This window comes from Oreochromis niloticus, linkage group LG9, assembly GCF_001858045.2.
Source record: "Oreochromis niloticus isolate F11D_XX linkage group LG9, O_niloticus_UMD_NMBU, whole genome shotgun sequence".
Lineage (NCBI taxonomy): Eukaryota > Metazoa > Chordata > Actinopteri > Cichliformes > Cichlidae > Oreochromis > Oreochromis niloticus.
This window is the reverse complement of record NC_031974.2, coordinates 20,545,295-20,572,643: the sequence shown is the minus strand read 5'-3', so window position 1 is coordinate 20,572,643 and position 27,349 is coordinate 20,545,295. Positions and strand designations below refer to the sequence as shown.

Sequence of the window (27,349 nt, the reverse complement as noted above, 5' to 3'; positions counted from 1 at the left end):
ATGGCTGAAGTGTTCAGGTTGCTGGTGGTGTAATAGTGTAAAGCATTTTTTTTTTTTTCTTGGCACACTACCGGTCAGTACCAGCTGAGCATAATTTAAAGACCAAAGCCTACCTGAGGGTCATTGCTGGTGAGGCCAACAAATCTACAGTAGCTGTGTAATGGTAGCATGTCAGTATGGACCGAAATCTCTGAGGAATGTTTCCAGCACCTTGATAAATCTGTGCCAAGAGGAAGAAGAAGGAGAATTAAGGTAGGTCTAAAGACAAAAGGAGGATGCAACAAGGTACTAAAAAAGTGATGAATGAAATGTAATACTTCAGTAACAATGAAGACATTTTGGAATAAGTACACTCAATAATGCAACAATACACTCAGATATGTCAGTTATTTCTCTGATCTGATCAGTGTTATTCAATCAATGTTATTACCCTTCTCAACCATGTTTTTCTAATGTTGTCTCTTTCTCTTCCTCTTCTCCCTGCAGGTTTCTCCAGGTGCACCCAGCCTGTGTTGAGGATGAAAGGTTGCTGGTGGGCATCATTGCATTTTTGAACGCCTACTTCACGCGGATTCACACCGAATTTGTGGCCGACTCAGAGGACAAGGACCTGCGCTGGATACTGGAGCTGCTTCTCAACCAGGTACACATCATTTACACTTAGACATGTGTGAAAGAAAAACCTCACTTTAAAAAAATCATTATAGTTTCATTTTATTTAACAGTAGCTGTGCTGTTTAGCATGGTTCAAACACAGGCAGCTACACAGAGTTTGTAGCAATTACTAATGTCGAGCCATTTTCCTTAGTTAGGCAGTTTTTTGGCACAGCGTGTACACATTATGTTTAGTTATGGATTCATTGAGCACTCTAGTTTCCCATTAAACTAGTGGCCATCTTATCCATACATACCTTACTCATCTTATTTATGTGTCACACCGTAGCTCACCTTGTTAGTACCATTAAAATATGTGTGTATGTGTTCCCATTAGCTGGTAATCTGGTTAGATGCAGAAAGCTATAAATATGCAATCAAAGCATGGATAAATCACTCACACACAAGCACACACACCGTCGCACAACCATATTACTTTTTCATAACTGAAAATAGTTTCGTAGCTACCTACCTACCTCAGGCCTGTGGCAGAGATTATTTCCTTATTTCCTTAAAACAAAGTCACATTCATATTTTTTTTTTATACCTTAGCAGAAGAATCATCTCACTGTTTCAGTGAAGAGAGCTGCTTTTAGGATTTAATCAGTTTCACCTTGGCTTTCTCATTAATGTGTGTGTAAACAATAATTCCTCCCCTGGCAGCTAACGAAGACTCACACTGAATGCCTGGTAGGGGTGAGCAGTGCTGCTCTGACTTTTTCTGTAATTACTGAGCTGTTTCAGGAACATCTGTCACTTCATAGACTTGGATTAACTACCCACTCTGTGTGCACTGCTCAGTATGAAATTCTGCTGTTTGGCATTGCAGAGCAGGGTTTTTAGGGAGAGAAGGAGGTGGTTGCTTACATACACTTCTCACCCTTCTCTCCATAATACTCCATACTCCATAAGTCAGTTTTTCTTTTCTACCTTCAGTTTAAAACCTCTATGACTAAAGTAAATCCACTCAACACTACTAGCTAGGAATGCACAAATTATGGGGGTGAATTTAAAATAATTACATACAATTCAACAGTATCCGTATCTTCCAGGATGCTGTGTCTCTGCTGAATTTGCTGCTTGGTGTGGAGACCCAGACCTCAACTCAGAGCACAGGGGAGCATCAAGAAGTGAAGAACCATGTGAGCCAAAGACTGCAGAGAGAGCTCACCCACTTCTTTAACACCTTACTCCGATGCCTATCACATACCACTGACAGGTAGGTTTTCACACAGACACACTTGTGGCTTCCTTTGGTGAAGTCACATATGACATCCAGTGGTTCTTTTTTTAGATTAAATAATTTTAACTTTTAAGTAAAACACAACTTTGTAATTACATTGGACAGGTTAGAGGGTTTAATTCCTTTTTACATTATAATGTGATGCGTATCATTGAGATTTATCTGCTTCTAACATATCAAATACTTTCTTCCTCTACAGCTGAGGTATTGATTGCCTTACCAAAACATTCACCCATATTTTATACAAAATACCTTTTTGTAATGCTAAGTATAAATAATTCAGTCTTTATCACTCTTCTTCTGCCTTTTTTGCCTTTTTCTGTCTGATTTGCTCGCATCTGTCTTTCTCGTTCTCTCCTTTCCTGTCTGTCCAGGCTATGTTTGGCATTAGCCGGCCCCTTCGAGAGCCAGCTGGCCGTCCGTTTGCTTCAGAGCCTGCGGGTGTCTGATGCACCGCGTTTTTATGGCCTTCCCAGCCTGGAGAGGACACTGCAGGGCATGATCAGCGTGACTGCCCAGCCTGGCTGGAGCTCCCACTGCCCTGACCTGGAGCCCAGCTCCCTTTGCTCCAAGTATCTCAGTGGGTTATTAGAGGTATGTGTTTGTCCTCAGTTTGTGTTTGCATGTGGCATGTGTATCAAGTTCTGTGTCTGCACAGTGTGTGCGCATATGCTCGTGCGCTGCATTGGCAAGTGCCGAAACTTCTTCCCTCTCATCAGATACGAGAATGCCTACAGAAATGAAGAAAAAGGCAAACAGAGTACTTTCTGTGGAATTAATTAAAATTAAGCAAAAATATGGTTACGGGACATGAATAACAAAAGGTAAAAAACATTCATTGATTAGACATGCCACACTGTGAAGATGCTGATGAGATTAATCAACCTTGCCTATTCCATCTGTTCAGCTGTTCAACAGTCCATAAAACAATAGCGTAACTCAGTGTAGACCAGCTTGCACAGCAGTCCAGAGCACAGAGGTGTCCACATTTATTTTTGCTTTCAAATGAAGACCCCCAAGGAACAGACTATTCTGTTTACATGGAAACAGCCTTTTGTTTGTTGTTTGGGGGGCAGCTTTTATTGACATAAATTAACATTTAATGGAGACTGAAGGTTAATTTGCTTTTGCAGTTAGGATTTGTAATGGCAGCTTCGGCCTCTCAGATTCAGGTATCTCCCTCTTTCATCGTAGCCTTTTTAACCTTTTCACCCACCTCTCACCTGCTATAGATCACAAAGGCTCTGTCGTTGACTCCTCCCCCACCTCCTCCTGGCAAAGTAGAGGCCCAAATCTCAGCAAGCCTTGGGCTCCTCTCTCTCTTCATCTGCTCATATGTGCAACCACACATCCTGATGGCACACCAAAGCAAAAATAATTAGTCTCAGCTGTATTTAATTTTCATTTGGATGCATTGGGCTGCATGACAAGCATACAGTTTGCATTAACACAGAAGCAACTACTCTGTTTGCTCAACTGACTAACCCAATTGGATAACAACTACATACCAAATATTCTGTTATCTACCCAGGTGATATCCTCCTTTTATGTTGAGTGGGGTGGCAACTCCTTGTCGTTCATGGGGAAAGGTGTTACCAAGAATGCAGTCATCTGCTTGCTTCACTTGTCTCATGAGATGATGTCTGAAAACAAGGACAAGGCAAGTGTCAACATACTGCAGTATATAGCAGAAAACATGCTCTAGAATTGACATCCTACTGTCTTTATAGTCAGTGAATACTTTTCTGCAAATTATTAAAAGACGTTGGAGTAAAACTGAAGTTTTTTTTCGGCACTAGGACATGATTCCACAGTGGTCTTTGGGGAATGAAGCAGCTGCCGAGGAAGCCAGTTCCTCTCAGCTGGGTTTAGCATGGTTGATCCCGTTATGGGTGGACCGAGATCAAGAGGTAATGAGCGCCACTTTTATATGCAAACATAACACGAAAACTATGTTTACTGTGTTCGTTTGATTATTTGTTTGTTGGGAATATATCTTAAAATCGTTTGAAGGTCTGTTTATGTTGCTTTAAATGGTGCCACATTTCTAAGGAAAATGCATTTGTGGTTTGAGCAGCAGAGTTGAGGGTGTGCGTTATGCCCAATAAAAACTTTCCAAACAGCTTATTCTGTTACTGACTCTTGTTTGGTGTTGTTTATTGGACAACTACATAATTTATTGCCAAGTAGCACTGTTACAACAACGAAATAATCAACCAAACACAAATATCCTTACTTTTTGTGCTGTGTTTATTTAGTCTTTATACTTCAATATATGAATTTGCTATAAGACAGTAAAGGAGTTGAGTTTGCATTTGATTTTTCACCTTCATTTTGTAAACCCTGTCTGTTTTTAAAATGAAGCTTTAAATGTTTGGCTTCTGGAGGGGGAAAAGAACCCTGTAACAGTTGCACAAGAGCTCACAGGCATAAAGGAAGTACATGACAGCTAGTCGTACCAAATGCAATGCTCAAAAATGACTTCCCACACAAGTCAGTCTAAGAGGCTCCCTTGACAAAGAAGACTATGTTTTCAGTTTAAATGTCAGTATAATATTATAGTAAAAAAATAACAACCACCATGACCAAATTCACATTTATTGCATTAGATGTGTCCCATAACATTAACATGTCATGTTTTGTTTTTTTCTTTAACAAAGCTTCATCTCAGTGTTCTCTCTTCCTCCTTTCAAACGTGGGTTTATTCTTTCATGTCAGGTGAGATTTGCCAGTTTGAGTTTAGGTGCAGCTCTATCCTCGATGCCCAGCGGGTGCCAAGCTCTGTGTGCCAGCTGTCAGAACATAAGTGGAGGCCTGTGGGGCACATTGCTCAACATCCTCCTGGATCAACAGGAGAGCAGCATGGTCCGCAGAGAGGTACAGTGTTTGAACTGCAACTGTGCTCCGTAACTGACTGTTAAAGTCAGAAATATTCTGGGTTATTGATTATTATCACTAATAATTTAACCCGAGGACTCTTGGGTGAATATATAGAACATGCAGAGATGATTAGTGATAGGTAAACTATGAGTTGCAGAGTATATATGTCTCAGTGGAAGCAAAGCAAATTTCATTTTCACCTAATGAGTGGTCAGAAAATGAGTTTGGACTTGAATGTATTACCAGCCAAATAAAGGCAGATGGCACTGTTGCTGATTTAGTTTAAGTTGACTCAGTGTGTGTGTGTGTGTGTGTGTGTGTGTGTGTGTGTGTGTGTGTGTGTGTGTGTGTGGTTTGTGTGTCTAGGCTGCATTTATCCTGCAGAACTTGCTGGTGATGCCTATGCCTGCCAACGCAGAGGAGGCCAAGGACTCCCACTGGCAGGTCAGCAGATCTGCCAGCCAGTTAAAAAGCTTTTATAGACCATGAACTGTTTTCGCTTTCTCTCTCATTTGGTTTTTCTCTCTTTATATCCCCTCTCTGTCCCTCCTTTCCATTCCAAACCATCCTCTCCTCTCTAGTTGAGCCCTCCAGGGTTCAGGGGTGTTGCTAGAACTGAAGCTGTACTGAGGGTGCAGGCTTCCAGCACTGAAACCCCCCAAAAATCACATTTAAATCTGTCAAAACATCAAATTAATCCTAATTCAGCATGCCATTACTCATCAAGGGAGCTGTAAGTCAGAAATAGAAAAAAAAAAAAAAAGGTACCGTGTGTTCTTATCTTATAAAAGCAAAGCTTGTTGTTGACTAAATCTGATGCACACAACATTGCAAAGTACAAAGCAGGCCAAGAGCAAAAAAAAGAAAGCAGAAACGGTTACACTTGCTGCCTAGCTGTGCGGGGGCTATATGAAAAGAAAAGAAAGATCCAAAAACAAAAAGAGAATAAAACTAGGACACAAAATGTCATCCTGTAGCTATGAAGTAACATTTGTAAAATGAATGAAATGTCTTATGTCAGTGGCGCAACTTAACGAATGCCCTCAGCCTCTTCACTTTGTCCTTTTCTTCAACTCTCTTTGATTTCTTTGTTTTTAATCTGTAAATTTCAATGGAAATCATAATTGCATCATAAAAATGTAATGTTTGCATTAAATACTGAAATATCTATTCTCCTGTCGCCCTCTCGTCGTCCAGCACCCATGTGTTCGCGATGAAGTGTCCGGGGTGTCTTTGGTGGGTCTTCCAGCACTGCAGGCTCTGCTCTATCACTGTCAGTATTTCCAGCATGTGGCTCTCTCTGCCTCCAGTTGTTACTGTGGCAGGTACACTTTCTACATCCAGCCTCGTGGTGGCTCTCACTGTGGCCCAAGACTTCAGGAGAGTGCCTCATCGGGTAAGCTAATTCTTTTGATTTTCCTTAATTACTCTCTTCAAGCCTGATAATGTGGATTTGTTCCAGCAGTACACATCCACACTCACTTTCATTACTGATTTTCTTCCCTTTTTTTCCCCCTTCATTTTCTTATCACATTGCTGTAATCTGTATGTGTTGTTTTGTTTATATGCTTGTGTAGATTCTGAGAATTCTCTGTGGCTTTCGGGACGCAACCCACCAGCACCCACAGTCAACTCCAGCAGACCCTCCAGCTCTCTCTCCACCTCTAGCACTGTGGTCAGCGCAGCAATATGCATACCAATAAATGAACTGCTGCATTAAAGTCAAATGGATCCTCACATCTTAATATTGTCCATTATAGATAAGAGATTCAAGGCCACACTCCCCAAAGGCTCCCTCCCCATTGAGTATGACACAAGATACCCCTGTCAGCAGACTGATGGCTCAAGGTACTAAAATGAGAAATGTCTGTGGATAACAGCCACAGTAAAGCTGTGCGTTTACTTCTTAGTACTGCATAAACCTTTCATTTTTTTCTCTTCTGAAACAGTGGCTCTCAATATGGCTACTGATTGTCTTAAACTAAACCAAGTTGTGTGTTTATGTGAGCATCCTAAATACACAGCTGAGAAAGTAGAGGAGTGTTCTCCTGTGCTTTTCTTTGGTTTACTGCTTTTGATTATGTGGTCAGTGGTTGGTAGCCAGAGACAGAGACGTGATTTACAATATGTGAACCTTTTTTCAGGAAGTGTGTCTGTTAGCCCTCTATTGATGTGTCTCGCAGGCCAGAGCGACACAGACACCAGCAACTCCATTACCTCGCAGGACTCCCGACAGGGCGAGCCCTTGGCCGTGGAACCGGTTGTCAAGGTAACGCCTGACCTCCTGACGGCCCACTGCGGCCTGCTGACCAACCTGCTGGCCATCCTGCCAGACTTCACCCTCACTGCCATCCGACATAACCAGCTCCTCCAAGCTCTGGCCAGGTAAGAGGTCACGTGCTGAGTCCACATGAACACCAGCTCAACCTCACCACCCTTGATGTATTATCATCTTAAGCAAGCATTGATTTAAATGTTTGTTTTTTTAAGCAAATAATCATTTAAGGGAAAGACTTGTAATAAACAGAAGCTGAAAGTTTTTGTCCTTGTAAACACAAAAACCATAAAATACAGACACAAAAGCTACACTTTGCATCCCTGCACCATTTTTTTTCTTTTGTCACTATTTAAATAAAAGTGTGCATATTTGACTAGAGAATTCATGTTAATTGTAGCCTTAATCCCCTCTAGCTGGTTCCTTGCAAGCGCGCACTTTCTACATCATGTTTATTTTCTTCTTCAGTCTGGTGGTTGTTGGCTCCGTTGAAAAGTGTCTGACTGAGCTGAAGACGCCAAACATCCTTCCAGGAGAGAGAGAGGACATCAAACGCCAGGTGACGATTACTGCGGTAGACGCATCTAAAGATATTTTTCCAATGTTTTTAACATTTTTATTATCATTATATCTTACCACAAAAAACTGTGGGCTGGTTTGAAAAAACAAAGCAAAACAGTGCATTTGAGTGCAGCACAAGGTTATCAAAGAGCATCTCCATATTTCAATGTGGGTGGAATACTTAAGCTCATATTCAAAACATACCATTGTTTTGGACATGTTTTTAATAATATGAATTTCTTTAATTTTAACTGCTTAATAAATATGTGCATTTTTTTTCCTTTCTAGTTTGTCACCATACTTCAGTTCCTGTCCAGCTTTTCAAAACTCCTGCAGTCATATGTCACAGTGAGCGATGAGCCGATTGGACAGATGGACTTCCTGAAGAAGCTGTTGTCTTCTCTGGTGGCTGTGCTCATGCTGGATACTAATGGTTTAGGTCAGAAAATCATATTATATTTAGGTCAGAAAATCATATTATATTTAAAGGAAACAATGTTTAGTATGTTAAGTTGGTAATGATATAGACTGTTTTCCAAAATTTGTATGTATGCCATCATTGGTGACCTTTCCCCCCCCCCAAAAAAACCTAAACAGTTCTTCAAAATCAAGTCCTTTTTGGACATTGGTCCCACTCTTTTTGCAGCATGCCCTGCAGTGCACTCGGTGTGTCTCTTTGTGGCTGTCTTGTGTCATAAAATTTGTGACTCACCCTTTCCCTCCTCAGACGCAGGTACCCGGGACGTGGTTTGTATGTGCTGGGCAGACGTGTTTATGCTCCTGGCTACTCTGGTGAAGAGGGACGGCTCAGCAGCGCACCCATCTGTCTGTGCTGCGCTGGGGAGACACTGGCGAGCGTTTGCAGGTACGCAGGCGCTCGGCTTGGTATACGAGCAAAACCAGGAGGGGGGGAAAATAATATAATAGCTGGAATTTGGACTACAGAATTTTATTGTAATATTGATCACTTCTCATATTTCACAATTATATACTATTGTGAAATTATGTATTCCATTTGATTTAAACAGCCCACTGAGGTTTAAGAGACAAGCTCTTGCTTGATGAAATGCGGGCTTACATCATAAAAGACTGATAACCGTGATTAGGGTAATTACGTTGATTGCAGTAACTGACTAAATAATCAGGATTAGCATTTTAGGTGTAATTGTGCAGCCTTAAATCTGATGCAGAAAAAAATCAGTTCTGTCTTTTTAACATGCTTTTTGCATCATTACTGTTTGTATTAACTTTCCTGAACAGATGCTACGATATGATAATTGCATCCTGTCCTCATACTACCCCTACTTGTCTTCCTGTGTGATTAATGGCGCAGCAGGAAAGTCTGATGAGTCCAGTGAAATAATGCTGAGCCTTCATGCGTGTAGTTTTGAGTTTACATGTTCACGGTATCATGGTAATATTCAAATAATTAGTGTGCTTACTTCTCGCACCTGCTGCCTCATTCATGAACAAATATTTAGCTGTCACAGGGTTACAGTTCTTTACTCTCATTTTCCCCGTGTGTCTGCAGGAACGTTATCGGTGTGCGTAAATGAGAGGTTTGCGCAGCCTCTCCTTCACACAGTGGCTCTGCAGTTTCTCTGTACAGTTTTCACAGAGGCAACAAAGAGCCGCAGTCAAGAGGTCACAACCTCAAACTCAAAGTATGTCAGATCTCTCTCAGACGTCCTGAATAGTCCCTCAGCCAGCGAGCTGTGTGAGCTCTTATTACAGGTATGATGGGGTGATGGTCTCTAAAGTAATCAGCTGTGTTGTTAACTCAGCTATCTTTGTGTTCACTGGGAATTATTTTGGAACAACAAATTGAATTACATGCTTTTGGTCAATGTTATGTAAAAAAGTTTGAATTTGAAAGTGTGTTACTGTGCGGCGCAATCACTGTCCTGCCTCAACTTCTGATACCAGAGCTTTGAGAAGAGGACCACTCAGGACCCTTTAAAGAAGCTTACAGCTAGAGCTCTGATGACACTGCTAGCCTGCAGCCCCACAGCTCAAAACTATGCAGTTAAAGGTAATCCGCCAAACGTCAGGCTGGAGTTAGATTATCACCTGTCATTTACTCTGGTTTCTTTATATTCATCTATCTTTTTAAACGGTGTCCCTAAAAGTTAATCTTTGAAGCAAACCTATTATTGAGCTATTTTTGTGATTGTGTTTAAAAGTGCTTGGATAACAGTAGAAACGTGGTATCTTGGTGATAGTTTAACCTAGTGTGAACCTCGGGTTGTCTTGTGTTCTAGCTGGTTTAATTGACACCTGTGTGGAGCAGCTGAAGCAAACTCATTCCCAGCTCCACTTGGAGTCAGTCCGGCCCGGCAAGGCTTCCCACCGCAAAAAGGTGAGCACAGACTGGCTGGAAATTTCCAATCTCAGCATTTCTTTTCCCTTTGGATAGAATAACAAACTGAATTGAACACGAATGAGTTTTTGGGTAAATGTTATGAATATGGGTTGTACTTGTCAGCAGAAAGTCTGCTTACTGTTCTTATAAGCTTTTAATGACTGCGGTAAAGAGTGTTTTTAACTTTGGAAAATGAAGCCTATTGGACTTTATTTTTTTGTTTTCCCATATTATCAGGAAGAGGGCTATTTGAAGGAAGTCAAGCTGACTGTGGAGATCCTGCGGAGTGCTCTTTATTGCAACGATGAATGCAAAGTAAGCCTCTGTGCCTACCTTTTAATTCCCCACTGCTAATTGGTTTTTAATGCAACCCCAGAGTACCGGCGCTGTTCTGTGAATGAAATTTGCCTAAATGCACACGGCTCAGCTAACATCTCAGCAACCTTAGCTTCTCGCACCCTATAATGTCATTACTTATGAGGCTTTTTAGCTGGTTTTCATTTTCTAAGTGGCCTTTCAGTCACTGTCGGTTAGCTCAGACTAAAAAGCCATGAAGGCTCCACTGCAGTGTTTACCCTGCCATCAGTCTCCTCCTTGTGTGCGTTTCCTGCACGCTTAGGAAAATATTGAGGCATTTTAAGTTGATTACTGTCATCTGTGTCGGAGCTGTTGTATAAATCATGCGCGTGTGTGTAAAATCTGTTTGCGTTTGTAGGTGGTTGCCACAGATGCTCACCTAACACAAGCGCTCAATGCCCTTTGGCCTTGGCTCCTATTGGACGACGCAACTATGGAGGCGGTTCTGGAGCTTCTGTGCGTCTACACGGCCAACTGCACAACAGGTCTGCATGTTTGTGTGTTTATGTTTGCCTGAGTGTGTATGCTTGTGTGTTTGTGTAGGCATTGTGCCTGGCCCGTGCCTGCCCATCGCCTCTGTCTGTATATGGCAATCTGACTGAGTCATACACACTTTGCACTGAGAGTCCCATTGTTCTCTCTAATAACCACAGAGCTGCATTGCATCTCAACTGTATAAGACCCAGTGCCTTCTTGCTTGCCACTCACAATAGGCACAGTGTGGCATCCAGAGGTCAGGCTGCACAGCTGTCTCGCTGTATGCAGAGCAGCCAGTTTTAGAGCATGATGTGGAGAGGAACAGAGCATCTATGTGCTGCTCGAGGTACCAGTATTCCATCATGCAAATGTAAGAATCATGTATGTGGAAACCAAAAAGACGTGCAAGAAAAAGAGGGAAAAAAAACCCTTTTTGAGTGGAAAAATTGAAAGATTCATAGGAAGGAAACGGTTGGAAAAATGTACTTTGATAAACAGCTTGTGGTACCTTTGATGTGTTTGTGTGCATGCATGCATGTGCGACTGGCTTAGAAATCAGTTTCATCATCATTGGTGGTGGTGTTGGGGGGTTATGTGCAACACCTATGAACGTTTGTGAAAATGTGTGCATCTGTGCGTGCGTGCGTATGCATATCTCTATTTGATTGGCATCAGTTCCTCAGTGGGTGCGTGTGCACGCTCTGATCTAAACTCCCTCGCTGTAGACCCCCCATAAGCTCAAGCTGTGAAGCACCAGAAAGCAGTGAAGTCGGGCACAGTATTTCCCTAAAGGTTAACTGAACAGCAGGTTGTGTTCAGCCTGCATGCAGCCAGGCTCAGTATTACACCATACACCCTCAGGCTACCACTCGGTCTCCCGAGACCGCTACATTTCTGCTGAACCTTTCATCTCCAGTCTACCTCCTTCATCCAAAGCTTTGTTAGCGCTGCTAGTTCGAGTCGGATTGTTGTTTTCATCTGTGCCACACATATTTTCCACAGATATTTTTGGAGCAGCCCAAAACTTGCTCCCTCAGACACACAGAAAGTAAAACAAATGAAAATCTTTTCTCCACTTACATGCAGGGATCTCTCCTTTTGAAGTATATGTTGCATGGCTGCAAAATAATTAATCAGCAGCCGACTCGTATCAGAAAAACGGTTACTTATTAAAGCAGATCCCCCTTGTCAGTTTTATGACACACCAGGTTTCTTGACAGGTATTGAGATAACCGCAGGCTAAGATCAGCATATGCCTGTTTCCAATCTAGGATTAGCAAAACCATCAAGCTGTCATTTTCTCCAACAAGAAACGTCAGTCAGTTTCAGACTGCCTTGTCAATTCTCTTCAACTTAAGCTTGTTAATTTCTGTATTTTGTGTGTAATGTACATCCATGCCAATTAGTCATGTCAGTTATGCTGATGTGAATGTGGCGTCTTAGTAGAATAAATTGTAGCTACATGATTTACTTCCCACCCAGAGTCAAACGAGCCTAACTGTCATCACTCAAGTATTTTCGTGGTGACTGAATATTAAATAAATGAAGTGCTTTTCAAAAGTGTTTCTGAAACTCTCCGATTCCACCTGTGAAAGGCTTAAAGTTACTTTAGGACTCTTTTTCATCATATTTTGTTTTTCCTGGCTCTTAGCTTGTGCCTGTCAGCACTTAAGGCTGTATTCTTCCTTCACATATATGTTATGTTCTGTATTGGTGCACAAGTTCCACTTGTCTTCATCATTTTGGTCATTTAGCTAGACTGTCTTTACACCAAAGTAAGCTCTCCATGCAGCCGCGTGGAGATGTTTAGGTGTGGTGGGCAGACAGCCGTGCAAGACAAGTCCTCAGTCTGTTTATGCAGCTACTAATGCTGCTGTCTGGCGAGCTAGCCGGCATTAAGATAAACAAAAAAAAGAGTGAGAGTACTTCCAACAACAAGAAAAAAATGGTTTCACTGTATGTGTGTTTGACTTTTCTTAATGCTGAAATTGGCGAGAGAAGTTGTGATTCCAGTCCAGACATAAGATTTCACAGTGTAGTACAGGCGTGTGCGTGTGTGTGTGTGCGTGTGCGTGTGCGTGTGCGTGTGTGTGTGTGTGTGTGTGTGTGTGTGTGAGAGAGAGAGAGATGTAGATCCAGACATCCACAAAGTGCAAAATAAGCATGTTTTATTTTAATGTTCTTATAAATATAAATGAATAAGAGCAGATTAATAAAGCCATTTTCTTTTTTCTGTTCCCAGCATGCAGTTCTCTTTGTGGCAGTGGCCCTGGCCTTGTACCAGGATCTAAAAGCTCCTCCACTAGCTCACTGATGCACTCTGTCATGAAGCTGGCTTCAGCGCTTGCCCCAGATAACAGCATCATCCAGAATCTAGCTTTCTCCCTCTTGGCTAACCTAGTCATGTCCCGTGACTGCAGATGTCTCCTGCAGAAGGTAAGAGACATTATGTACATAGAATTAGTAGGCAAGACAAGTAGCAAATTAAAATGAAAAAGGTTCAAAAATGATGTTAGGCAATCTCACTTTTACCATGTCCAAAACTCTTTCACTGTTGTTATGACTGAAACTTTAATCTCTGTCCACTTTTGTTCCATTTCTGTGATTCTCAGAATAACTTCCTTCAAGCCTTCTTGTCAGTACCGGTGCCCAAGGCTGCTGGTGTTAAAGCCACGTCTGTAAGTAGTGGTTGGAGCCTTCTGGGCCTATGGCTGAGGCTGCTGGCCAGTCTCTCGTTCACAGAGGACGGCCAGCAGAGTATCCTCAGGCTGACCGGAGCGCTGGAACTGCTGGCAGACTTGGCGCCACATCGACGGCACGCGCTGCTCACCCTTCAGAACCTCTGCTTCTGCCCTGCCAACAAGTCACACGTCATTGCCAATGGTATGGAAGTTAAGCAAGGATTAAATTTAGGAATCTCACTCAGGGATATGAAAAAAAGAAATAAAAGACCAAAAGGGGAAGTTCAATAAGAGATTTGTCAGCATTCTGTGTCCACAGTGCAAGTCAGTGATTAGGGAAAAGTTCAGTGCAGCTAAATGTTCCCCGCTGAGTCACTTTGTTCACTCTCCGTAAAAGTCATCAACCACAGAGGGACTTGTGGTGCACCTAAGGTATGTGCTTTCTGGTGGTAGCTCATTTGCATCAGTAAGTCATCTTAGATCAGTTTCTCTTTATAAGTGTATAAAATTTGTACTTTTGTGCTACCATCATGAAGTTCTGCAACTGCACCTATAAAATGCAAAACAAAACATACCTGATTTTCAGTTTACCCAAAGTTACCCCTTCCAGGTCATCTTCTTATGAACTTCTGGATCTCTTTTAGTGGTCTAATGTTTTTAAGTTGCTCTGTCCAGGTCTCATTATTTGTACTTCTGTGCATGAACCTCAAACTTGTAATAGAGTGATCATTAAATTTAAATCAGGTTTGTTTAAAGGTTTGTTTAAAAATCTGTAGAGTTGCAAAAGCTTAATGGGCCCACACGTTAGTTGCTTAGGCTGCACTGACTCAGATTGTAAGGAGGGAAAATAAAACATACCACATGTCATTGCTTCGTTTTAAAAGTTTGCAAATTATGAAATGTACTGAAAATGAACAGTCTGGTCTTTATTTAATACTTTCACTCTGTTTATTTGCTTAGTTTTATATCATGTGCAAAAAAAAATCAAAACAAAACAGACTCGTGCGGTTACATACTCTCTGCTCTCATCAGCCCTACCTTATAAAACTCCAGGCAGTCATAGCCTGATGCTAAAGGGGGCTGTCTGCAATCAGCTGGTTAGCAAACTTTAGCACCCTTGGACTGGGTTATATTGACAGGACTGCTGAACAGAAACCAAACAGAAAGTGACTTTTGAAAGTACACACAGTATGAATAGTATCGTATATACTAGGTGTAGTGCACACGTTATATTACTGTGATGCGGAGCTTCTGAATTGAGAATGGAGACTGAGTGGTATCAGTAACAGCTCTGAGAATTAAAGCTACTAAAAAAAAAAAAAATCATATATATATGATATTAAGCACTTTTAAATTTATGTTTGCAAATGTAGGTCGAATACAACAGAGATCTGACTATCACTGATTCTACAACACAGAGATGAAAGCGAAGGAAGTCTGTGAGAATGAAAGACCGATCGTGTCCCCCATGCAGTGCACGCTGCAGGTGGGAGTTGTGGGACCAGGTGCAAAAACTATGTGACCGTATATCTGGTTTCCTGTGGAAAGATCATGTTTCCTGTGTTTTGCATACAGCAAGATTTCCATCAATCACAATAGAGAAGATGAGCAAAAAAAAAAAATCTCATTGCTTGATTGAAAATCAGCAAGATTAAATAAGTTAAGGACTTATGACTAATGTTGCTGCGAGATATGCCACTCAGATAATAGCAGAGGAGAAAAACCTTTTTTTCCTTTGTTCACTTCACTGCACATAAAATAAACTTTTGTGTTATCCATGAGACTAAATATCATTTTTCTGTTAAGTTAAAGTTAATTTCAGGGTCTAGACTAGCTTACAACAGCCTTCGTTTAATAGATCTGAATTATGCAAAGAAAATATGTGCTATTAAAATTACTGAGCAGCTACTGAGACTTTCAAGGAAACTTTGATGGCAATAATGCCGTGGGACCTGTACTGTAAAAGCAGATGATGCACAGCCAGTAATCCAGTGATTAATCTGTTCTCGTTTTGTTACTCTCCTCTAAGTTTCAGTGAGTTGTGGTTGAAGTGGGAAAAAGAAAGTCTATCAGGTTTTCCAGATGTGTTTTGAATACAAGAAGGCTGAATTCAATGACCGAACCAGGCGCCTGCTCTCTGCATGCTCCAGATTTGGGCCCAGAAGTTGTTGCCATTCAGTCTTCTTCATCTTCGTTTGAGCACCGTTGTCTTTTTGGAGTCTTGATTCAAAGTCAGTTGGAAAATAAGCAGACCAACCTTACAAAGCTTAGAGTACCATTTCCATAGCTCTGTTCAGAGTTCCACATTAGATCATGATGTGCCGGGTGGAAAACTCAAATGGCACGATTGCGCTCATTGTAAACACTTGATCAGCTTCATGTTGTTTACCCTGTTAAACTTTATAAAACAATTATACTGAACGTTTCTTGACTTCGTGATTAATCTGTTTACATTAAGAAAACGGCAAGTTTTTCCCCAGGTATCTGAAACCTCTGTCAGTTTGGGACTTTCCACAGCGTTGGTAGTTGAATCGGGTAAAAATGATGAGCACTTTATTAAACATAGTAATTCTTTATGTATGTCATAACTATTTGTATTGTTAGTTATTTGTTTTTAACCCCCCCACAGTGACTTCATTAGAGTCCTATACAGTGAATCAAAGTCTTTATGTTTATATACTGATTCAAACGTCCATCACCTCTTATCTTTTGGTGGATCTCCTTTGCTGCTACGGATGTCATATAGAATAAGTTCCAGCTGTTTCACACCTGGAGATGAGTGTGAGTGGAGCGAATTTTCCATTGTAGAGCAAGGTTGTTGTTTCTTTCTCCATTTTATAGTGTGTTGCTTACAGCTGTGTTTTTCTGGGCTCTCTCTTTTAGCTGGAGCTCGTTGAGGTCTTTTCTTCATTTTTATGGCACTGAAGAGACTTCCTGCATCTAGCATGTGTCCAAAAAAAGTCATTTTCAAGCCTTATTGAGTTGCGAATCCCCCATAACGATCTGCACGTCTTTATTCCTTTCAGACAAAGCCATGAAGGTGCTGCTATCCTGCCTCGAAAGTAAAGTGATGGAGACCCGCTGTATGGGAGCTTCTGCAATTTGGGCATTGCTCCATAACAATCAGAGGGTACATACACGCACACACCCTAGTACTAAAACTTTTATTTTATTGTGCTTTTATTGGCTGGTATTTGAGTTTATGGTTGATCCGTGGCAAATGAAATCCTCTGCCTGCTTGATTGTCTGCCTGTAAGAGAGATTTGCCAGAAAGCTTGACTGTTCTCTCACTTTCATCCGAGATGATCAATGTTTTTTAATCTCCTGATTATGAAAAAAACAAACTACTATCCTCTCCATAATCTGTTCCTCATTTTCTCTCAAAGGCCAAGACTGCTTTGAAGTGTCCTTCTGTTAGATTGAGAATTGAGAAGGCTCATACCATCGCAAAGAAGGGTAGGCATGAATTTTGTTTCGTATCAGCGTCCGTCTCTGTCCGAAATATGTACATTTGAAGGTTTTCCACATTCCGCTGTTTGTACTTATTTATTATTTATTTATTTGTAAAATGCAGATGCAGACAGCAGCCAGGAACACATGAACACCTACCTACTGGAGTGCCTTGAAAACATTTCTCAGCTGCTAAATACTTGAACAGTGTTTGTTTTTTATGGATTTTTGTACCACGTTTCCATCTTTTAAATGTGAATTAGATTAAAATAATCTCAGCTTGTCGTGTTTGGTCTAATTTCAGTTGATACATTTTCATTTTGAGACCACTGGTGTTTTCAGTTCACCGTTTGTGGTGGTGGCAGTGGTGGTAAGGTGCTTTTCCACACTGTGCCACGTTTGGCTTACTGGTGAAAATCGTCACAAAGTATTCCAGAAACACAGGAAGGAAATCTTTGGTGTTCACAGGAAACCGAGGCAGGGCATGTGTTCCTCTTTCAGTTTCAAATTTGTGATATGTTATTATGGATTTTGATTTTTAAATTATACTTAGATATTGCTCTAGAAAAACTTCATTATAAAAGCCACCAAGCAGTATTATGTCACAAGTTTGCCACCCAATCCCAGTCCTGGTGATAAAGTGCTCCTTTGTGTTGGAGTAAACAGTGGGCTACCATGAAGTGCGCCCCAGTAGCTCAAGTGCTTCTCTGTAGCGATAGAGCTAGCAGGAAGTGTAGCCTGGGTGCCTCCACTCGTCTCATCAATGCAGCTTTCATTCTCCCTCTGTGGGGCAAGATGGAAGCTGTACAAAAGGACTGCTGGTACTTCGTGGTACTTATCTTTCTCCCTTTTCTTAAAGGTATGGGCTTTATTTTTTAATTCAAATATATTTTTTGAATTTGCAGTGTTTGTTTTTTAATTGGAAAAAGTGCTGTAACAAATACTTTTACTAACAGTTTTAAAACTGATGGCTTTTTTGGCTTTAAGGCTGTTTTTAAAGTCATTTAACAAAATCATTTTCTGATATCTAAATCATTAAAAAAAAAAACCCAAATGTAACTTTTCATTCTTATTTAAAGTCGATGATAAGCCTGTAATCATAAGTCTTTCTAGACATTATTATTCCAGACTTGGCTCTCCCAAGGGCTTCACTGGATTTGAAACAAATTGTCATTCAACTCAGATAAAAGGCTTTGAAAAACTTGGAGGCTTGATCACCAGCTATTGTCAGCTGTTTTTATGTGTACTGGCTTAAATTCGCCTAATTACCATAGGCCGAGGGATGATCTCAGAGTTGTGAATTGCTCTGGTACTCTTCAAGTAGAGGGCTCTCATTGTGTATGTGTAAACCTGATAGAGGTTCTCTGCCAGTAAAGGAAAACTATTATAGTAGAATAAACTGTATGAACGTTAGATTTACTCCTTCCTTCTTAAAAATGTGTAATTTTGTAGCTTTATGGAGATTTTGTTATCTGTGTTGTGTCATGACTCAGATGTTAACAACAGAAAAATTCAATCCCTTTGTCCAGTTGCTGTCCAGCAGAGAGTGCCTGCTACGGTTAGGCTGGAGGAGGGGATGGTTCTGCATTGCTTGTGCCCCTGGGATGGCAGCCTCAGCATGGTGTCTTGGACAAAAACGTCAGAAAAAAATCCAGTGGCTGTTTTCCACCCTGATTTTGGAGTGTCTTTCTCACTTCGTTTCAAAGGGAGAGTGGAGTTCCTAAAGAGCGGTCCCATGGATGGCAGTATTTCCATAAGGAACGTTACCCATCAGGATATCGGGCATTACGAGTGCTCTGTTCAGACCTTCCCTCGGGGACCCTGGACCCGGCACATTCAGGTGGAGGATTTAGGTAAATATGGCAGAAAGCGTGAGAGCGCACGTTCTGAGCTCTCTAGTATCATTCCCACCTCCCCCGCTTAGTGATTAAAAATGGTGGAATATGAAACCTAGAAAGGTGCCATACTGTAATTTCCACCACATATTTTTAGATTTCTTTCTTTCGCTTACAGATGAGCCACCGGAGGAAGACCCCACAGAGCCCGCTCCCACACAGGAGGCCGTTTCAAACGAAGAGCTGCTAGTAGAGCAGAACAGCAACCTGACCATCAGATGTAACTATCAGCAAAATGGCACCGTTAACCAGGTCATATTGGAGAGGATGCTGCACGGCCAGTCGTGGACCATTGTTGGAGTGTGCAAGAAGGTGGAGCAAGGCCTGGTGGCGGAGGACTACAGCGACAGGGGCCGGGTCAGCTGTGAGGACAGCCTGGATATGAGTCTGCACTTGACTGACGTGACACAGGAAGACAACGGTTTCTACCGCTGTACTTTTAACACCGATGTAGGACAGCAAAATATCACCATGCAGCTCACCATTGTGGCTTCAGGTACGAAGCAGGCATCATGAAGTTTCTAAGACACACACACAGCTGAATGTATGCATGTCTGTGATTGTTTAAATTTGTTGTGAATTGACATTAAAAAGTGCATGCAAGTAAATAAGGCCAGTGATGATAATGAAATTAAAGAAAACAAAGCATGTGATGTCACTCGCACATTCATGCAGCTCAGAAGACTCTTATGTGCGCTGAAACCACAGAGGTTTGTGGCTAAAAGTCCGAGCTGTGTCACTGCGTATCTGAAAAAGCACTGGTTGCACCATATGTGTGTAATGGAACAAATTGAAAACACTAATCGGACACTGCTGTATGACATAGAATTATTCAGAAAACAAATTTTCACAGTTTTGTTCCCAGTTTGATTTTGCTTCTTCTTTTTTCTCCCTCCTGCACATAACCAGGTTGGTTCAGCCTGTCGTTATACATGATGTACATTTACATCGGGGTTGGAGCTGCTGGACTCTGTCTATTTATTGCCATCATCATAGTAGTAATGAGGCACAGGTAAGATATCAGCAAACTAAAGTAAGGGGTGCTCTGTCTATAAACACAGATAAGTACGGAGTGAGCACTGATGGTTCAGCTCATAGTGTGATAACGCTGACATGCTGATGTTTAGCAGGGAGCATACTTCCATCTCAAGCTCCATACATGCCTAACAAATGTCACCCTTTAATTCTTTAAACCTGTGCTCCTTGAAGAATTGTGTTCATGAGAAAATATCATTACTATCTTGGAAATCTTCTGATGTAGCGCAGTTAAGTTTGGTTTTTTTGGACAGTAATGAAAATCCTTTTTGTCTGAAAACCCTGCAGAAAGAGGAACAAGAGAACGGAGTACAGAGTCAAACTGCACCCATCCCAGAGACAGGTAGGCATCGCCACGTTCATTTTATCTACTCTCCTCTTTACTCTCGACACCTTTAAGGCACTCCCGTACCTTCTCATCAGACTTGCACTTAATTACAAAACCATCACCCTTTACAGCTAATCTCAGTTAATGGCGCCGCCCACTCATTTAACTAATGCTAATTAACTTCAATGTTAACTGAAAGTGTTTTTGAAGACAAGCAGCTTGTCAAAATGTTATTACAGTATCAATGTCCTGAGTTTGATTATTTAATGTAAATAAATACACAAGCTCTTTAATAATTAGCTGATCTTTTTACACAATTTTGATATAATTTGAATGTATTATTTATTAGCGTGAGCCCATATTGGTGGAAAAAGTAACTACATTTTGCCAAGCTGCTTGACCTCTGCTGCCTGTTTTGGTGTAGTGGCTTAAAAAGCATTAACATTCACTTCCTCACATCCTCACAGCCAAACTTCTATGAGAACATCCCCATGTGTCCCAGGATAAAGAAGTCCAGACAGATCAGAAACTGTCCCGTTTATGCCAACGTACAGACTGTCCGATCCATGAAAACCACATCGCAGCAACGACAGTGTAATAAATGAACACACGCACGAACGTGAGGTACTGGATGATGTTGATCTGTCACAGCTTCGTGTGCGTGCGCCTTCCAGCCTTTCACAAACAAAGCCCATCAACGTTTATCTGAGAGAAAAAAGAAATCTACCTGTGTTGACATGAACAAATAATTTATTTGATATCTTGTAATTATATGCGTGGATCACGCTGACACTGATTAGCATTCACGCCGTGGTTTCAAATGAGCTAACAAGTTGGTGCTTATCTGCGAGTCAGAACGCTGACAGGGGCTGTTTGGGTCCAGCCTTGCTCCCTCTAATTAAATGTAGTATGTACTGCATAATTACTGTTGAGGAAATATTTGTTTTGCCCATAACAGTATTTGACAGTAACAATCACGCAGAAGACAAGACAAAGGGCCGTGTAATCGTTCTTTTCACTTCTCTAACCCCCGAGTAAAACGACTGACAAAAGCCTTTGTAATTGCCCTCCTTTTTACTTTCATCCCTCCTGGTTTCCATTCAGGGATTGACAATGGTGTCTAATCATCTAACGGAAGAGAAAAGCAGTCACTCAGCACCGTACCATCACTTGAGACCGTTTCTTACCCCAACGGGCTCTGTGTCTGGGATGGCTGCATTCTAGTTACATCACACTCTTCGCGCAGGAGCTAAGCTCTAATTAGCTAATCCTGTGCTTAGTTTGTAGCTCCTCAGACTTTGTGTGCCTGCTGTTTATTGATGAGTGTTTGTTCCTGTCGTTGTTCTCCTGTTGTAAAACTGATTTTAAGATAAGCTGTCAAAAGTTTTCCAAGCTGTATTTATTGTTTTGTTTCCAGAGTTTTTCCGAGCTTGCTTTCGTAAATCAATATTTAGGGTTTATGATGCTGTAGTACTGTTAAGCCGTGTGCTGTTTGTGTAATCTAATTCATTTATCTCCATAGAAATGGAGGCAGTGGCAGAGGCAGTAATGGATATGCGGGCTATTCCGCTAAGAACGAGACAAATGTGGAACATAAAGGGACAATATAATCAGTTTGTTTGTTGCTTTCAATTCGCTTCCAATTCAAGAATCTGCAACTGTACATTCGACTGGGATGGCACTAAAGGTGACGCGAGCGTGACCAACCATACTGAAACTGATGTGTGTGACTGTAAACGATTTCATGTGGTACGAATAAAACTGTGTCACTGCCTCTGCTTCCTTTTGTTTTCCTGTGTTAGGTGTAGTTGAGTTCATAGACTAATTGGACAGAATCATCGATGACTGTAGTCGTTTCTAAGAAAGCAAATCATTTCCTCTAACCCACAAAGAGGTACCAGGTGACACGTGGGCAAAAGATGAGCCGTGGTGATCTAAAAAGGAAAGCAGCCCCCAGAAAAATCCAGCATTTTGCAAAATGGCGAATGATTGCAGAGTCTGTTCAATTCCAGCACCGTGGGTTTCATCAGAAGATTTGCAAGATGTCTGCAAATTTGAACGCCTATATTTGATTTACTGTAGGTGGATTTGTCTTTCCTGTTGGTGACATTTTCGTCGTAATCTGTCATATTTAGGTTACGGTATAAATAAAATTTGTAATATGGTCTTCAGTGTCTAGCCCTTTGCTTACTTTTTAGTATTGGCTCTCTGAAAAAGAAACACAAAACGATCTGTCAAACCACCAGACTTTGGTGCACAAAAAACTGAGATATGAAACAGCCAAGATAAGAAGTGTGCCATACATCTGTTTGCGAACCAAAGTGACAGATGCAAAGAATGAGGTGTTTGCTTCTATCTGAAACCTCAGCTTGAAAGCGTAAGAAAAAGAAGAGTGTGTTAACCACCACCCGCAAAGCCACTAATGAGCTGAAGAGGCGCTTTCTGGCTTTTAGCACGACATACACAGAAACAATGTTAAAAAGTAGAGTAAGGGGCTCGTGTTTTTCATCTGAACAAAACTGCAGAAAGTGTGAGAACACTGTTAATGTCTCACTGTGGGGGAATTTTCGCTCTTCATTATAAAAAAGGCATGTTTATGGACAGCTAGTTTAAGGTCCCAGCGCAGCATTTCAGCCAAGTTCAGGACTTTGGGCCATTGCAACATGTTGATTTGTTTCTTTTTCCGCCATTCTGTTGTAGATTTGCTGCTGTAGTTGGGATCATTGTCCTGTTGCATGACCTAGTTTGTCCAACTGTCAGACAGATGGCCTCACATTTGACTCTACACTCTTTGGTATACAGAAGAGTTCATGGTTTACTCAAAACAAGCCTAAATCATCAGCCCTCCACTGCGTCTGACAGTTGGTATGAGGTGTGCTGATATGCTGGTCTCATCTGTCCACAGTCCTTTGGCTTGTTTAGATCCAAGCTTGCAAACCAAAGCTGTGCTGCAATGCTCCTTTTAAACAGGAGAGGCTTTCTTCTGGCATCCCTTCTAAACAAGCCACACATCCGTCTTGCTGGAATGAACTTTAACATTTAATGTATAAACTGAGGTCTGCAGAGTCTGAGAGGTAACTCTTGGGTGCAGTGTCACTGAGCGCTGCACAGCCTGACCTCGGGGTGAATTTGCTGGGACATGCAGTCCTGTTGTGAATCATCTTTCTCCCTGCAGAATCATGGACTTTAAATTGTCTGGAAATATAACCCTAAGAAAATTACTGACGTCTTTCCTCTTTGGCTAAATGCTAAAACATCAGCTTTTATAGAGGTTCGCAATTCCCGATGATCACTGTTACTGAACCCCATAATTCCTATAGAAGAATTAAGCCTGTACTTATTTTTTTTCACACGCTGCTTCTGAATTTGGCTCAGTCATTATCGAATGAATAACAACACATATGCCAGGGTAACATGCAATGCCTTCTGATTCATCTGAGGTTGCATTTACCCGAATTTAAGACCTGTTATGTACCACCTGATTTTTTTTAATCCCTCCTACGTAAAACCTTAGAACTGAAAGAGGTTGTGCTTTCTTTTTCACATGACTGTACTCCTCTTGTGTGTTATTGCAAAACTTTCCCCATTACAATATTGTTTTCCACTAAAGCGTTAAGAATAAAAAGTAAAAGAATGCTAAATGTACTTAATACGAATCCTGATGGCATAAAGGGCAAAAAAAAGCAGATACATGGCAGAACATTGAATTTATTACCTTTTTTTAATCATCAAAAACATTACATATGTACACTTAGTGAAAACTGTAGGCCTACACTCATGTATTAAAAGTGCTATTTTAATCTATGAGAACACAAAACATGGTGGACACAAACACAATCATATAATAATGATAACAGCTCTTCTTGACACTTCTACAAACAAGTGAATAGCTACAGTGAACAAAAATAAAACAGCAAATGACAAACACAGTCAACTAGAAGTTTCTCCAGTCCTCTCAGTACAGCTGCCAGTGCAATGGAACTACTATACTGGAGCTAAGACTCAACTCAGTTATACAACAGCTTAGTTAAATGTGGCCAACAACTGTATCAGTGGACTCTGCGATGCAGGCTAACAATCATCTGTGGCTTAAATTAATAAAATTAATGACATGATTGCGGTTTTTCTTTTTTAATATAATATTTTGCACAAAATAAAGTGACGACTGCGAAACACAAAATAAGCGCTTGTACTTTAGCAACTGTTCAAATGTAAAACCAAGACAAAAGAGCATCAGTACCAAAAAACAAAACAACAAAAACACAACCCACCTTTAAAAATGATTACATTTGACACTGAGAGACTCCTATGTTGCCTAAAACTGATTGTCATTGGAAACTTTTGTGATTAACCCACAAAATGCTGTAATTTCAGAATTGGAGAACGAACAAGAAAAAAAAGTCATAAATTTGATGCATGAAAAACGTCACCACAAATATTTAGAGATGAAGTTGGGTCTAGTGATTGCCACCCACAGCTAACAGGTTATACTCGGTATTGATGCTGTTACATGGCATTTCACAGCCGGGAAAAAAGGAAATGTGGCAAAGCTGTTTTGAAGATTCCAAGCAAACTGTCCGGTCAGCGATGGTAAACTCAAAAGCCAAAGACGTTGCTTTGGTTAGATCTCACACTCTACGGTCTGTGTGTCGGAAGGCACTTCTTACTCAAGGAGGACGATGCAGAAACCATAATCACAGCAGTGTTTCCGTCATGCTACAGAGAGGAATGGAAGCGGATGGAAAAAGGGGGCTGCAGGGAACTAACAGGGGTAGTTAGTTGTTAGGCTGCTGGGTTTGAAACTGTGTGGGTGGGTTTTTGGGGTTTTTTTGTTTTGTCTTCTTTACAAGAGTAGATCTGTTTCCAAAGCCATCAGCCAATCACAAAGCCTGGAAACAAAAAACATTAGCCTTACTGTTTCAAACTTGTTACATTGTTTCATTTCCTCTGTACCAAAAAAACATGAAAAAAATAATGTGGTGCTGATACACAAATTCAGTTACCTTCATAGAGCTAAGAGTGGGTTTGCTTGTTTCAGTTCAGTTTTTATTGTCTGAAAATGTTTCACTTTAGTTTAGGGTACATTTGTTTCGGTATGACTTTTAGTCTTTTTAATTACCACTGTCAGGAATATGTGAAAGAAAAAAATCAAAAATCGGCATACATATAACAATAAAACCCCATTATTTGAAGGCAGCTGTTCACCATCATGTAGACAATCAAAGTCTCAATAAACATATCCATCAAAGCTTTTACTGAACTAACAAATAGTAAAACTATGAGTTCACAAAATCATTTCAGCCACTTTTAATTCTTTTCAAAAGTCTAGTTTTTATCATTATTTTAGCTAACTTTGTTTTGGTTTTCACATCTACTTTTAGTTAACTATAAAAATGTTGGTATCACATTGTCTCAACTTCAAACAGCAGACTTTTACAAGATTTGGAGTTTCGCATATTGTGTCTTTTCTTGGCTACCATTTATTCTGTAACATAGTATCAGGTAACCCTTAGGCAAATTAGAGTAGGTGCTTATCAGGACTAACCACTTCAGGTAAAGTGATTTTATGCTTTTTTTTGTTTGTTTTCCATATCAGTGGGCAAATATACTGAAGTTGGAAGATTGATTTCTGAGCTTGTGAAATGGGAGTGCCAGGCAGTAGAGTAAATTTATAACAAAGTATATTTTCTCAAAGAAATGCACTGATTTTAATCTATTTTCCCCCAAATTAAACTGTGTTATTAAGTTGAATGAAAAGTAGTTATGATGTTTAATTGCCACAGAGCACACCCTGGACCCAAAATGCCAATATCACCTCTGCTCTGCGTAGCTTACTCCCTCAGGTCGCTCTCTTTACACCTTTTTGCAAATGAACCAGTCCTCAGAGGGGTCGGACGACGACGTGCTTGGTGGCTATTAAAATCAAATTGCTCTGGTGGAAAGGTAAGGTTGGCAGTTTTAAAGCAGATGCTGTGCGAAGGTTACATTGGATCATTTCTGACATGACGGTCCATTACTACATCCTTCAAGCACATATCTGAATGACTATTTCCTTTTCCAGTTGTATTCATTCAGCTGATCCATCACTGGCGTCAGCATCCAGCGTCTTTTGTGTAAGGCATTGATCAGTTTCACATTCTTGAGAAGAAAAAAAAAAGCTGAAAGCAGCGAGTGTGGGAGTATTATGAGTCAAAACTGGTGGAATTTCTCATGAATTGGTTGCCGAGGCTGCACATCAATGGAGCGAGCCTGATGGCATTTCAGGAGTTTTGTAATAAAAGTTGACACTGGTTTACAGCGGGCCGTGGTGTGTTAGTAGCTTTTAGGTTTTGTAAGGTATGATGTAGTGCTTTAAAACAGGGATGGGGAGAATCATGCTGGCTTTAAAAGGATAATGACAACATAAAACACTTGAAAACAACAGTTAAAGGATTTTTTTCTTCCTTTTGGTACAATCTTTGAAGCTACTTCGGCTGTCGCACGTCGCACAAAAAAATAGGTACAATCCTCCTCGAGATCCTTTTTTCGCGTACCGATCGCTCTACAGTTGACACTACTGTCTGTAAGTTATCACCATAAAATGATATATTACACATGTCGCTATACATATTTCTACATCCTCTCTAAAGCAGTGGGTAAAGTGTTCAGTCCAGTGTCGATGGAGCAATTCTCTGTCATTGAAGGGGTCTCAGGCTGCAACTAGATTCACAGCCACTAGAGGGCGACGGCGCCTCTCGCTGGTGCTGGCTCTCCTCCTGTTCAGGCTCATCAGACAGAAAGCTGGGGAACGTCTGTGCTCTCGGGATGAAAGTCATCATCAGGCCCGTTCCTTTGAGAGGGAGAAAGAAAAGCTTCAAGTGAGCACTTTCTTTTTTTTCTCTATTTCTTCTTCTTCTTTTTTTTTAAGAGGAATAAAATTAGCCGATCTGCTTCATTTATCTGGAACTCCACTGCAACACTACAGTATTGTTTCTTAAACTATATAGTCATGGTGCAACTGTTGCTTAGCTACTCTCCATGGAAATATCTTTATGAAGATTAAAGAACGACCCTTCTCAATTTTGCTAAAAGGATCTTTTAAAGCCCTTTGATGAAGGTGAAGGTCCTTTTCAGATATACAAAATCTATAAACCCTAAGCTGTATAATAGTA

General features: G+C 40.9%; 3 protein-coding genes and 1 long non-coding RNA gene across 11 annotated transcripts in view; 2 read left to right on the top strand and 2 right to left on the bottom strand.

Moving 5' to 3' along the window:
* rttn (rotatin) overlaps positions 1 to 17,224 on the top strand; it is a 33,879-nt gene extending 16,655 nt beyond the window's left edge. For 2 of the 4 annotated variants that reach the window (XM_025910183.1, XM_019363178.2), the window contains exons 26-49: positions 487 to 643; positions 1,707 to 1,873; positions 2,272 to 2,491; positions 3,429 to 3,557; positions 3,697 to 3,807; positions 4,616 to 4,774; positions 5,144 to 5,221; positions 5,975 to 6,173; positions 6,355 to 6,452; positions 6,538 to 6,625; positions 6,922 to 7,162; positions 7,521 to 7,611; positions 7,902 to 8,052; positions 8,341 to 8,478; positions 9,145 to 9,347; positions 9,540 to 9,645; positions 9,875 to 9,972; positions 10,213 to 10,290; positions 10,691 to 10,817; positions 13,052 to 13,245; positions 13,422 to 13,692; positions 16,517 to 16,620; positions 16,877 to 16,946; positions 17,065 to 17,224. In XM_025910183.1, the coding sequence (XP_025765968.1) occupies positions 487 to 643; positions 1,707 to 1,873; positions 2,272 to 2,491; positions 3,429 to 3,557; positions 3,697 to 3,807; positions 4,616 to 4,774; positions 5,144 to 5,221; positions 5,975 to 6,173; positions 6,355 to 6,452; positions 6,538 to 6,625; positions 6,922 to 7,162; positions 7,521 to 7,611; positions 7,902 to 8,052; positions 8,341 to 8,478; positions 9,145 to 9,347; positions 9,540 to 9,645; positions 9,875 to 9,972; positions 10,213 to 10,290; positions 10,691 to 10,817; positions 13,052 to 13,245; positions 13,422 to 13,692; positions 16,517 to 16,620; positions 16,877 to 16,946; positions 17,065 to 17,144 (3,358 nt within the window). In that variant the 3' untranslated portion in view covers positions 17,145 to 17,224. The other 2 variants (XM_003443574.5, XM_025910184.1) reach the window with 2 other exon arrangements.
* Positions 2,500 to 3,540, bottom strand: LOC112847786 (uncharacterized). Its single transcript, XR_003221576.1, has 3 exons — positions 3,406 to 3,540; positions 3,121 to 3,249; positions 2,500 to 2,628 (listed from the first exon to the last, which is right to left on the bottom strand). It is a non-coding gene; the product is annotated as an uncharacterized LOC112847786 (long non-coding RNA).
* Positions 17,225 to 17,367: 143 nt separating the features above from the next.
* cd226 (CD226 molecule) lies at positions 17,368 to 21,977 on the top strand. 3 transcript variants are annotated; one of them, XM_005471784.4, is made up of 6 exons: positions 17,368 to 17,799; positions 18,470 to 18,793; positions 18,954 to 19,331; positions 19,745 to 19,847; positions 20,159 to 20,213; positions 21,303 to 21,977. In XM_005471784.4, the coding sequence occupies exons 1-6, from the start codon at positions 17,616 to 17,618 to the stop codon at positions 21,420 to 21,422; spliced, it is 1,164 nt and encodes a 387-aa protein (XP_005471841.1). In that variant the 5' UTR covers positions 17,368 to 17,615; the 3' UTR covers positions 21,423 to 21,977. The 3 variants fall into 3 exon arrangements, with proteins under 3 accessions (XP_005471841.1, XP_025765971.1, XP_003443621.2); XM_025910186.1 differs by having other exon boundaries at positions 20,666 to 21,977; XM_003443573.4 differs by having other exon boundaries at positions 21,721 to 21,899.
* Positions 21,978 to 23,888: 1,911 nt separating this feature from the next.
* The window catches only part of dok6 (docking protein 6), a 52,882-nt gene continuing 49,421 nt past the window's right edge, over positions 23,889 to 27,349 (bottom strand). For 2 of the 3 annotated variants that reach the window (XM_005471785.4, XM_003443572.5), the window contains one exon: positions 23,889 to 27,027. In XM_005471785.4, the coding sequence (XP_005471842.1) occupies positions 26,873 to 27,027 (155 nt within the window). In that variant the 3' untranslated portion in view covers positions 23,889 to 26,872. The remainder of the gene's footprint in view (positions 27,028 to 27,349) is intronic. The other variant, XM_005471786.4, reaches the window with a different exon arrangement.